The sequence below is a fragment of the Ranitomeya variabilis genome, chromosome 2, assembly GCF_051348905.1.
Source record: "Ranitomeya variabilis isolate aRanVar5 chromosome 2, aRanVar5.hap1, whole genome shotgun sequence".
In the NCBI taxonomy this organism is placed as follows: Eukaryota; Metazoa; Chordata; class Amphibia; order Anura; family Dendrobatidae; genus Ranitomeya; species Ranitomeya variabilis.
The window spans coordinates 878,053,674-878,066,054 of record NC_135233.1 but is presented as its reverse complement, the minus strand read 5'-3'; the positions used below and the strand labels follow the sequence as shown (position 1 = coordinate 878,066,054).

Sequence of the window (12,381 nt, the reverse complement as noted above, 5' to 3'; positions counted from 1 at the left end):
CCATTACTACAGGTAATGAGTGGAGGAAAGAGGAGACTCTTAAAGAAGAAGTTACAGGTCTGTGAGAGCCAGAAATCTTGATTGTTTGTTTCTGACCAAATACTTATTTTCCACCATAATATGCAAATAAAATGATAAAAAAACAGACAATGTGATTTTCTGGATTTTTTTTTCTCAGTTTGTCTCCCATAGTTGAGGTCTACCTATGATGTAAATTACAGACGCCTCTCATCTTTTTAAGTGGTGGAACTTGCACTATTGCTGACTGACTAAATACTTTTTTGCCCCACTGTATATGTCCACACGCTGCACCTCTGCACTTTCCACTCTTATGGTGTCAGGTTTCATCAGGAAGCTGTGTTGAAGGATCTCATCTGGTGAAAAATAAAGTTCAGCTGAAGATGTATTACATCTATTGTGTCCCACCATGTTTAAATAGTCCGCTCAAAAACAGAGACGATAGATTCAAGAGGGCAACACAGTCCAGCTCATCGCTCTATGACATGTCTCCCTCTCACAGTGCGTATGTGTCTAAATCATTCAAAGTGCTAGAGGCTTTCATACTGTGCCTTAGCTTGTCATGCGGTTATCCCACCACATGGTGGCAGTATTTTCGCTAAATATTTATTATTATTGCAATATAGATATTGTTAAATATAGATTATGAAGTTGAAATAAAGCTTAATTATTTCTTCATACTCACTTTTCCTAAGAACTCTCATTCTCATCTACAGGATTTAATACTGCTAAAGGGGATCTGGTTAGATCCATCTTGTATCCAAAACCCATGAACTTTAAACTCTACAGGGACGCCTTCAGATTCCTTATGGTTCTAGCAACAGTAGCTGTAATTGGAACAATCTACACAGTGGTTGTTTTTGTCCTACAAGGGGTAAGAATAATAGTTCCCCTTTTTATTTATGAGGAATAGAAATATTGCTTTTAAGACACATTTGTTATGTAGCAATTGATATACTCCAGTACACTATAGAACATTGTTAATATTAGCAATCAGTGCTATATAATTGGTTTTAAAAAGATTATGTCTTAAATTCCAAAATTTTCGATAGTAGTTTTAATAGGATGTGTACTTTTATTAGGCATTTAGAAATTTAACATGATCTTAGGTGTTTTCCAGTGGGGTGCATTACATTCAAATGGTTAATAAATATATAACTTTTGCTGATTTTTATTTTGCATGTTTTATAATGATGTAATAAACTTTGTGATTAATTTATAAAATTTCCACTTGTCAGCAAATGGATCAATCCTTGCCCACAGCCAAAGCTAACACTTCTTGTAGTTGATGGTGAACAGTTATCCAACCTACGAAACTCTGGAAAATGATCTGCATTTTTTGTTATCTTATCCTGGTGATTTTTTACAATCTATCAGTCTGGGTAATGTCAGTTTGATGCCAAATCAGTTTAGCTTGCAGTTGATTTTGTAGACTGAATACATTGTAAAAAACTCTCAGCATTGAGATATTTCATTTCCAGTTTCTAGCGTCCGGATGTAAACCCTAATATTTCTATTCACTGACATAAGAAATCAATACAATACAGAATTGTAATTTATTCTACATGTTTTACTATAGGAATCTCCCACTGAAGTGTTGATAAAAGCCTTGATTATTATCACTACGGCTGTTCCTCCAGCATTGTCAGCAGCCCTATCTACGGGGATCATGTATGCACAGCGTAGACTTAAAAAAGAGGGTATTTTCTGCATCAGCCCTCAAAGAATAAATGTTTGCGGCAGGTTGAACATTGTGTGCTTTGATAAGGTGAGGAAATTCCTATTTAATATTAAAGTGGTTGTCCGGTCCAAATTGATAAGTCTGCAGTCACTCTGTGAGCTTGGGCCTGAGGATATGTATGCGTTATACATACTCCCAAGCAGAGTCCTCCATTCATCTGTATGGAGTGACGCCACGCCCTCTAGTCGGTCGCGGTCGCTACGCCCTCCAGTAGGCCACATCCTCCAGTCGGCCACATCACTAGTCAAGGTGCGGCCTCGCTCAATACAAGTGTATGGAGGGAGGCCACTCCCACTAAATGGGCTCTGGCCAGGAGTATGTATAACGCATACAGACCCTCCAGTCACGGCTCAGAAACCGGCGAATCCTCAAAGCACACAGTGCATGTGCTGGGGGGATTCATAAGCCTGCAGTCACACAGAGTGACTGCAGACTTATCAATTTGGACTGGATATCCTCTTTAATTACAATATACAGTATCTACTTATTCTGGTAGAGTTTTCACAAGAAGATACATCATATTCACATAAACATCTGTCCATTTACAAAATAAATATTAAGTAATTGTTATTTATTATAGAAATGTACAAGATTTCAAAGTGAGATTTTGTATTTATTTTATTATAGACTGGAACTTTGACTGAAGATGGATTAGATTTATGGGGTGTTCTTCCTTCTCATGGAAACAGGTATGCTTCATCACCAGAATATAATATTCATATTTTTTTCACCATGCTCAGCTATACATAATTGTACGCCCGGAATATAGAGACTTTCTGTGTCGTATAGGATGCAGCATAAAATGTCAGTGTAGACATTGATGACAAGAAGTGTGGTGGTGCATCAAGTTTTTTTTTCCTATTTAGTTGCAGATTTCAGCTATTAACAGAATCATTAACACTCAGACATTTTACTTCTAACATACAGCAACTATTATCTTTATCGCCACAACATGGAAGATCACAGGAGAGAACTGACACAAACAGATCAAATCGATTTTATAGTACAGTATTACCAAGCGCTAACAATTAACATACTGTCATCTGCTGTTTGCTCAATACAGACCCTCCACAGCATAAGCGTGCAGCTGTTGTATACCCCAACATATTTACCTATGGATTATTTCAACATGGAGAAAAAGAAAGTCTCCTCTCTCAAAATGCTTAAAAATGTGTGATTTTTATTATAGTAGTATTATGAAAAGTTTCTAAAAGTATCTTTAAGTGTAATATTTGATACAATGTAGACAAAACAATAATTCAATTCAAAAAATACTACATTCAGAGTCCATACTCCGACACACACCTGATTGATGTAAAAATAGTAAACAGGTATGTATGGGTAAAAACACTTTTTAAACCATATAAAACCTACAACACATGGTATATAATTAGTAAGTGTTAATCACACTGTTTCATACTTTGTTGGTTTATGTTCATCTCATGCATTACATGCCACAATTATAGATATTTGACAAGACAAATAACACATCACCTTCTTCAGTTTCCAGGAGGTACACAGCTTCGTGTCTGATAACACTTTGCCTTGGGGACCATTACTTGCAGCTTTGACAAGTTGCCACTCATTAGTTGCTATTGATGGAACAATCCAAGGGGATCCACTGGATTTGAAGATGTTTGAAGCTACACACTGGGTAGGATGAAGAATAATATTCTGTTGACTGTCAATAATAACTAGTAAATGTCAAATAGTCATAAGCATGACCAACACACATTTTGGTGCCTCAAATGTTAGACCTGTTTCTCAGTATATTTGACCCACTGATTCCAAAAATGACACCCGTTTTCCCCTATCAGCTGTAGTTTTTCAGATAAAAAACATATGCCACATACCATTCTTCACTCTGCATGCCCATAAAAAGCAGGATATTTTAATATAGTGTTTAAATTAATACATTTTCACCCCTTCATGACATGCACCGTACATGTACAGCGCATGTCTTGTCCCTCCCTTTGATGTGGGATCCGGCGCAGAGCCCACATCCTTCCCGGTACATGTCAGTGGGTAGCATCATAATCCACTCATGGCTGTTAACGCGTTAAATGCCGCTGTCAATCTCTGACAGCAACATTTATTGTGATCGCGCCGGAAGCATGCTTAAAATACCGCCCATCTGCATCCGTGTCACATGACCACGGGTTGCTGATGGGTTGGCACGACTACCAGAGGTCTCCAGCAGACTCATATGATTGTTGTTGCTGGATTGCTATGATCGCCGCATTTCTGCTACACACAGGCAATCTGATCATTGCCTATGTGTAGCACAGGCAATCAGAAAACTGCAGCTTCTAGTCTACCATAGAGACTAATGAAGCATGCAAAAAGTAAAAAACAATGTTTTTAAAAATATTTAAAAAATAAAAAAATATAAAAATTCAAATCACGCCCCATTCAAAATAAAACAATAAAAAAAAAATGGTATCGTCGTGTTTAGAATTGCCCGATCTATCAAGCTATAAAAAGAATTAATCCGATTGGAAAATGGGGTAGCAAAAAAAGGTCAAAACGCCAAAATTACCGTATTTTTCAGACTATAAGACGCACCGGACTATAAGACGCACCCAGGTTTTAGAGGTGGAAAATAGGGAAAAAAATATTTGACGCAAAAAACGTGGTAAAATATTTAATAACATAAACATACTATTATATGTGTTTTTATTATATATAATAGTATGTTATTATGTTGGAAGCTGCGGGTAGAAGATAGAGCTGCGGGACCAGTGTGGTGTCTGTAAAGTACTGTATGAAGATGCTGGAGGGTGATGTTATGACCCCAGTGGACAGGGTCTCAGAGGAACGTGTAAGTCTGCAAGATACAAAAATCCAGCTCATAGGGCTGTGGTAACTGGGTTGACCAAATAGCTACTCCTAACGCCAACACTAGAAGTAGCCGGGGATCATGCCTACGGTGATCGCTAGATGACTCGCGCCAGCCGGAGAATCTAACTACCCCTAGGAGAAGAAAACAAAGACCTCTCTTGCCTCCAGAGAAAGGGACCCCAAAGCAAGATACAAGCCCCCCACAAATAATAACGGTGAGGTAAGAGGAAATGACAAACACAGAAATGAACCAGGTTCAGCAAAGAGAGGCCAGCTTACTAATAGCAGAATATAGCAAGATAACTTATCTGGTCAACAAAAACCCTATAAAAATCCACGCTGGAGATTCAAGAACCCCCGAACCGTCTAACGGTCCGGGGGGAGAACACCAGCCCCCTAGAGCTTCCAGCAAAGGTCAGGATACAGATAGGAACAAGCTGGACAAAAATACCAAACAAAACAAAAGCAAAAAGCAAAGAAGCAGACTTAGCTTGAAAAAACAGGAACCAGGATCAGAGGACAAGAGCACAACAGATTAGCTCTGATTTCAACGATGCCAGGCATTGAACTGAAGGTCCAGGGAGCTTATATAGCAACGCCCCTGAACTAACGGCCCAGGTGAGGATATAGGAAAAGACAGACGCTCCAGAGTCAAATCACTAATGACCACTAGAGGGAGCAAAAAGCAAAATCACAACAGTACCCCCCCCTTAGTGAGGGGTCACCGAACCCTGACCACGACCACCAGGGCGATCAGGATGAGCGGCATGAAAGGCACGAACTAAATCGGCCGCATGAACATCAGAGGCGACCACCCAGGAATTATCTTCCTGACCATAGCCCTTCCACTTGACCAGGTACTGAAGCCTCCGCCTGGAGAGACGAGAATCCAAGATCTTCTCCACCACGTACTCCAACTCGCCCTCAACCAACACCGGAGCAGGAGGCTCAGCAGAAGGAACCACAGGCACAACGTACCGCCGCAACAAGGACCTATGAAACACGTTGTGGATAGCAAACGACACAGGAAGATCCAGGCGAAAGGATACAGGATTAAGAATTTCCAATATCTTGTAAGGACCAATAAAACGAGGTTTAAATTTGGGAGAGGAAACCTTCATAGGAACAAAGCGGGAAGAAAGCCACACCAAATCCCCAACACGTAGTCGGGGACCCACACCGCGGCGGCGGTTGGCAAAGCGCTGAGCCCTCTCCTGTGACAACTTCAAGTTGTCCACCACAAGATTCCAGATCCGCTGCAACCTATCCACCACAGAATCCACCCCAGGGCAGTCAGAAGGTTCCACATGACCCGAAGAAAAACGAGGGTGGAAACCAGAGTTGCAGAGAAACGGCGAAACCAAGGTGGCGGAACTAGCCCGATTATTAAGGGCAAACTCAGCTAACGGCAAGAAGGTCACCCAATCGTCCTGATCAGCAGAGACAAAACACCTCAAATAAGCCTCCAAAGTCTGATTAGTTCGCTCCGTCTGTCCATTAGTCTGAGGATGGAAAGCAGACGAAAATGACAAGTCAATACCCATCCTACTACAAAAGGATCGCCAGAATCTGGAAACGAACTGGGATCCTCTGTCTGACACAATATTCTCAGGGATGCCGTGCAAACGAACCACGTTCTGGAAAAACACAGGAACCAGATCGGAAGAGGAAGGCAGTTTAGGCAAAGGAACCAAATGGACCATCTTGGAGAAGCGATCACATATCACCCAGATAACAGACATGCCCTGAGACACCGGAAGATCAGAAATTTATCCAGATAGTTCCGGAAAATGTCATGCATAAAGGACTGAAAAACTGAAGGGGCATTAGAGAGCCCAAAAGGCATCACCAAGTACTCAAAATGACCTTCGGGCGTATTGAATGCGGTTTTCCATTCATCCCCTTGCTTAATGCGCACAAGGTTGTACGCACCACGAAGGTCTATCTTGGTAAACCACTTGGCACCTTTAATCCGGGCAAACAAGTCAGACAACAGCGGCAAAGGATACTGAAATTTGACAGTGATCTTATTTAAAAGCCGATAGTCAATACAAGGCCTCAAAGATCCGTCCTTTTTAGCCACAAAAAAGAATCCCGCACCAAGAGGGGAAGAAGACGGACGGATGTGTCCTTTCTCCAGAGACTCCTTGATATATGAACGCATAGCGGTATGTTCAGGTACCGACAGATTAAACAGTCTTCCCTTAGGAAATTTACTGCCTGGAATCAAATCTATTGCACAGTCACATTCCCTATGAGGAGGCAATGCACTGGACCTGGACTCGCTAAAGACATCCTGATAATCAGACAAGTACTCCGGAACTTCCGAAGGCGTAGAAGAAGCAATAGACACAGGCAGGGAATCCTCATGAATACCACGACAGCCCCAACTAGACACTGACATAGCCTTCCAGTCAAGGACTGGATTATGGGTCTGTAACCATGGCAGCCCCAAAACAACCAAATCATGCATTTTATGTAGAACGAGAAAACATATCACCTCGCGGTGTTCAGGAGTCATGCACATGGTAACCTGTGTCCAATACTGCAGCTTATTTTCTGCCAATGGCGTAGCATCAATACCCCTAAGAGGGATAGGATTTTCTAATGGTTCAAGAATAAAACCACAGCGCTTAGCAAATGAGAGATCCATAAGACTCAGGGCAGCACCTGAATCTACAAACGCCATGACAGGATAAGATGACAGTGAGCAAATCAAAGTTACAGACAGAATAAACTTAGGATGCAAATTACCAACGGTGACAGGACTAACAACCTTAGATATACGTTTAGAGCATGCTGAGATAACATGTGTAGAATCACCACAGTAGTAGCACAAGCCATTCCGGCGTCTATGAATTTTCCTCTCATTTCTAGTCAGGATTCTATCACATTGCATCAAATCAGGTGTCCGTTCAGACAACACCATGAGGGAATTTGCGGTTTTTCTATCACATTGCATCACATCAGGTGTCTGTTCAGACAACAACATGAGGGAATTTGCGGTTTTGCACTCCCGCAACCGCCGGTCAATTTGAATAGCCAGGGACATGGTATCATTCAGACCTGTGGGAATGGGAAAACCCACCATAACATTCTTAATGGCCTCAGAAAGGCCATTTCTAAAATTAGCGGCCAGTGCACACTCGTTCCAATGTGTCAGCACGGACCATTTCCGAAATTTTTGGCAATACACCTCAGCCTCGTCCTGGCCCTGAGACATAGCCAGCAAGGCTTTCTCTGCCTGAATCTCAAGATTGGGTTCCTCATAAAGTAAACCGAGCGCCAGAAAAAACGCATCAATATCAGCCAATGCCGGATCTCCTGGCGCCAACGAAAAAGCCCAATCCTGAGGGTCACCCCGTAAGAATGAAATAACAATTTTTACTTGTTGAGCAGAGTCTCCAGACGAACAAGGTTTCAGGGACAAAAATAATTCACAATTATTCCTGAAATTCCTAAACTTAAATCGGTCTCCTGAAAACAGTTCAGGAATCGGAATCTTGGGTTCAGACCTAGGATTTCTGGTAACATAATCTTGTATACCCTGCACACGAGCGGCAAGCTGGTCCACCCTTGTAATCAAGGTCTGGACATTCATGTCTGCAGCAAGCTTAAGCCACTCTGAGGTAAAGGGGAAAAGAAAGAAAAAAAAAAAAAAATGAGAGAGGGAAAAAAAAAACTCAAAATTTTCATTCTTATAATCCCACTTCTGCAATGCATTAAACATTTAATACTGGCCTGGCATACTGTTATGACCCCAGTGGACAGGGTCTCAGAGGAACGTGTAAGTCTGCAAGATACAAAAATCCAGCTCATAGGGCTGTGGTAACTGGGTTGACCAAATAGCTACTCCTAACGCCAACACTAGAAGTAGCCGGGGATCATGCCTACGGTGATCGCTAGATGACTCGCGCCAGCCGGAGAATCTAACTACCCCTAGGAGAAGAAAACAAAGACCTCTCTTGCCTCCAGAGAAAGGGACCCCAAAGCAAGATACAAGCCCCCCACAAATAATAACGGTGAGGTAAGAGGAAATGACAAACACAGAAATGAACCAGGTTCAGCAAAGAGAGGCCAGCTTACTAATAGCAGAATATAGCAAGATAACTTATCTGGTCAACAAAAACCCTATAAAAATCCACGCTGGAGATTCAAGAACCCCCGAACCGTCTAACGGTCCGGGGGGAGAACACCAGCCCCCTAGAGCTTCCAGCAAAGGTCAGGATACAGATAGGAACAAGCTGGACAAAAATACCAAACAAAACAAAAGCAAAAAGCAAAGAAGCAGACTTAGCTTGAAAAAACAGGAACCAGGATCAGAGGACAAGAGCACAACAGATTAGCTCTGATTTCAACGATGCCAGGCATTGAACTGAAGGTCCAGGGAGCTTATATAGCAACGTCCCTGAACTAACGGCCCAGGTGAGGATATAGGAAAAGACAGACGCTCCAGAGTCAAATCACTAATGACCACTAGAGGGAGCAAAAAGCAAAATCACAACAGGGTGAGTATAAGATTGGGGGCACAGGGCTTATATTTAAAGCACCACTCCAGCACTGAAAAATAACACTGGAGTGCTGCTTTGAGATCCCATTGGGAGAACTATAGCTCCCAGCATGTCCTGCAGAACCTATGGCATGCTGGGAGTTCTAGTTCACCACAGAAGTGGCAGAGTGCTTTATTGTGTGTTGTAGTGACTAACCTTTTAATTGTAGTAGCCAGCCACACTGTGGTGAGGTAAAATGCTGGAGCATCCCATCCCATGACACCACAGAGCCCTCCCTCTTGTTGCCTCTTCACAGCACAGGAGTAAGCTTGCAGATTGTAGTGTGGTGTCTGCAGGACCTGTGATGACATCAGAAGAGGGAGGGCTCTGTGCTGCCATGTGATGCCTTCTTCATGACATCACACAGGTCCTTGTGCTGGAGCACTCAGCATCCAGCACAGCCTTGGCAGGTAGGCCTGCAGCGATCTTGTCTCCTCTGGCCCCTGCTGCTGCTGCTGCCTCCTCCACCAGACACACATATCTCCCCAGCTGCTGCAGGAATCCAGCGCTGGGGAAACCATGTGTGTCCCTGTGAAGGAGTATTCATTTGTTGCTCCTGGCCCACTGCTCAGCTGACAGGTGGGTGGGGAAGCAGCTAATGAATATTCACCATGTGGTTTCCCCAGCACTGATTCCTAAAGCCCAGCAGGGACATTTTTCTGCCTCCTGCCTCCCAGTGCAATCCCACTCGCTGCTGCCCCCTCCCCACATTACATCCCTACCATAAGACGCACCCACACTTTCCTCTCAAATTTGGAGGAAAAAAGTGCATCTTATGGTCAGAAAAATACAGTACATTTTTTGGTTTCTGCAATATTGCATTAAAATGCAATAATGGGTGATCAAAAGATCGTATCCACACCAAAATGGTATCTTTAAAAACGTCAACTCAACATGCAAAAAATAAGCCCTAACCCAGCCCCATATCTTGAAAAGTAACGACGCTATGGGTCATGGAAATGACATCATTTTTTTTTAGCAAACTCTGGATTTTTTTCTTCACCATTTAAATAAAAAACAACCTATATATGTTTGGTATCTACAAACTTGTAATGACCTGGAGAATCATAGTGGCAGGTCAGTTTTAGAATTTGATGAACATGATAAAAAAAAAATCCAAAAAACAGTTGAGGAACAATATGGTAGAACCAATGGTATTGTTCAAATGTACAACTCGTCCCGCAAAAAACAAGCCCTCACATTTTCATATTGATGGAAAAATAAAAAAGGGGAGCAAGAAACTGAAACACAAAAACGAAAAAGGGCTGTGGTGTGAAGGTGTTAAAGTACCAATTTAGCTTTATTTTTATTTCACCACTGGAGTGGTGCTACGAATCTACTGTAAGTTTCCTGACACCAGTATTATAATTACCAACTGCCATCTTCAGCTGTTGGCACCACCAATACAGCCCGCCACCATTGGGTGATCGCAACTTTTGACTGACTGAAAGTCAGAGGTAACTATCACAATCTCTCAATGCAAGCCTGTGAGAGCCAGACCGTGGCTCTAAACTTTTCTTCCAGTAAAATATCATATGTTGATCTGTTTTTCTTAATTTATATAGTATGCTCTGCCTTATAGAGTTGATCCCTTTTTAGGAAGTGACCCAGTCTGCTACAGAGAATAATGAAATGTCATCATCCAGCCTCATCGTTAAGCCAGGGAAAGAAGGATGTATGGTGAGAATCAATTCTTAGTTTTTGCAAACATGTAAAATGTATTGATATTTCAAATGACAGTACAAAGCAGACATAAAATGGTGAGATACAAAGCAGACATTTAGCAAGATCCAAAGCACATCCATAGTAGTTCTTTTGCCATATGTGCTAAGTGCCATATACATGGCCAACTTGTCAGTGATTGACCCCTTCCCATGTTTTTGGTGCATGAAACGGACCTTTCTTTTCTTTTCAATGTTCTTTTTATTGATTTTCAAAAAGAACAGATATACAAACATGTATAAAATACAATAAAACAGTTAATAGAACGACAAAGTTAAACTTTGAGTAAGAGCTCTTAGGACAAGTATAGAACAATAAGACTACTCAGTATATATGCAGGTAAGACAAGTGTAGTATGTAAATGAAAAACAATAACCAATTGAAGGATACTTAAATCTAGGTATAAACTAGGTGATAGGTAATATCTCCTGCAATCAATCATTAATTAAGATCAGTCTAAGTATGCTGGTCGTCTAAAAATGAAAACATAATTTAAAGAAATAGGAAATATGAAAGAAAAGAGGGTGGAAAGGAAGGGAACAGGATTCAAGGGTATAAATGGAGTGGATGCACCTTGTTTTTCAGCTAGTTTGTTTAAGATAAGTCTTCAGGTATCAGATGAATATTAGACCTATAAAGGACCCAAGGGTTCCAGATTTCTTTGAATGTTGGGGTCGTATGATTCACGAGGGCTGCTAATTCAGCCATTCTGTAAAGTTGGTCAATTTTGGATAATAATTGTGAAAGTGTGGTTATTTTTGTAGACTTCCAGAGCGACGGCACCAGTAGCTTAGCAGCCGCTATGATGTTGTAGGCTAAGGAAGAGGAGCGGCGAGACATTTTGGGGCCTATGGATAGATTTAAGAGAACGGACTCTGGTGTCAGCTTTACTTTTTTCTCTGTGATATCCAAGATAGTCGACTCCACAAGAGACCAAAATTGTTTTAGGGTCGGGCAAGACCACCATAGATGAAAATAGTCACCTGATCCTTTTTTGCATCTCCAACACAATGTGGAGGCATCAGAGTTCCAGATTCGTATCTGGGTTTGTGAAGTATACCACCTGGATACTATTTTAAAGGAGTTTTCCTGTGTTTTCACACAACACGTGGGGCCATGTGAGTATTTGTAGATATGTTGGACTTGTGATTTATTAAGTGTGTATCCCAAGTCTTTTTCCCAACTCGTTATATATGCTCTTTTTAAGCAGTGGTCTTCAGATAGAAGAATTTGTTATAAGGTGGATAGCGTTTTCGGCGGTTTGGACACTCTGGCGCATTGGGTTTCAAAAGTCGTGAGATCTCGGGTAGAGTCGGGGTTGTATTGCATTATTTTCAGAGATTCTTTGAGGGCGGAGTACTGTATAAAATTGAAATTCGTTAAGCCCGTTAATTTTTTAATTTCAGAGAGCGGCAGAAGCACTCCTTCTTCAAATAGTTGGTCTATGGGTGTGTTTGGGCCATGCTGGCTGGTATGTGCTTTATTGTCAGTCTTGATTGTGTGTGTTAG

General features: G+C 41.6%; 1 protein-coding gene across 1 annotated transcript in view; it reads left to right on the top strand.

Moving 5' to 3' along the window:
* The window catches only part of LOC143808074 (putative cation-transporting ATPase 13A4), a 71,434-nt gene that overhangs the window by 25,177 nt on the left and 33,876 nt on the right, over window positions 1-12,381 (top strand). Inside the window, exons 11-15 of the mRNA XM_077290331.1 lie at window positions 735-892; window positions 1,598-1,786; window positions 2,387-2,448; window positions 3,263-3,413; window positions 10,750-10,830. Coding sequence (XP_077146446.1) covers window positions 735-892; window positions 1,598-1,786; window positions 2,387-2,448; window positions 3,263-3,413; window positions 10,750-10,830 — 641 coding nt within the window. The remainder of the gene's footprint in view (window positions 1-734; window positions 893-1,597; window positions 1,787-2,386; window positions 2,449-3,262; window positions 3,414-10,749; window positions 10,831-12,381) is intronic.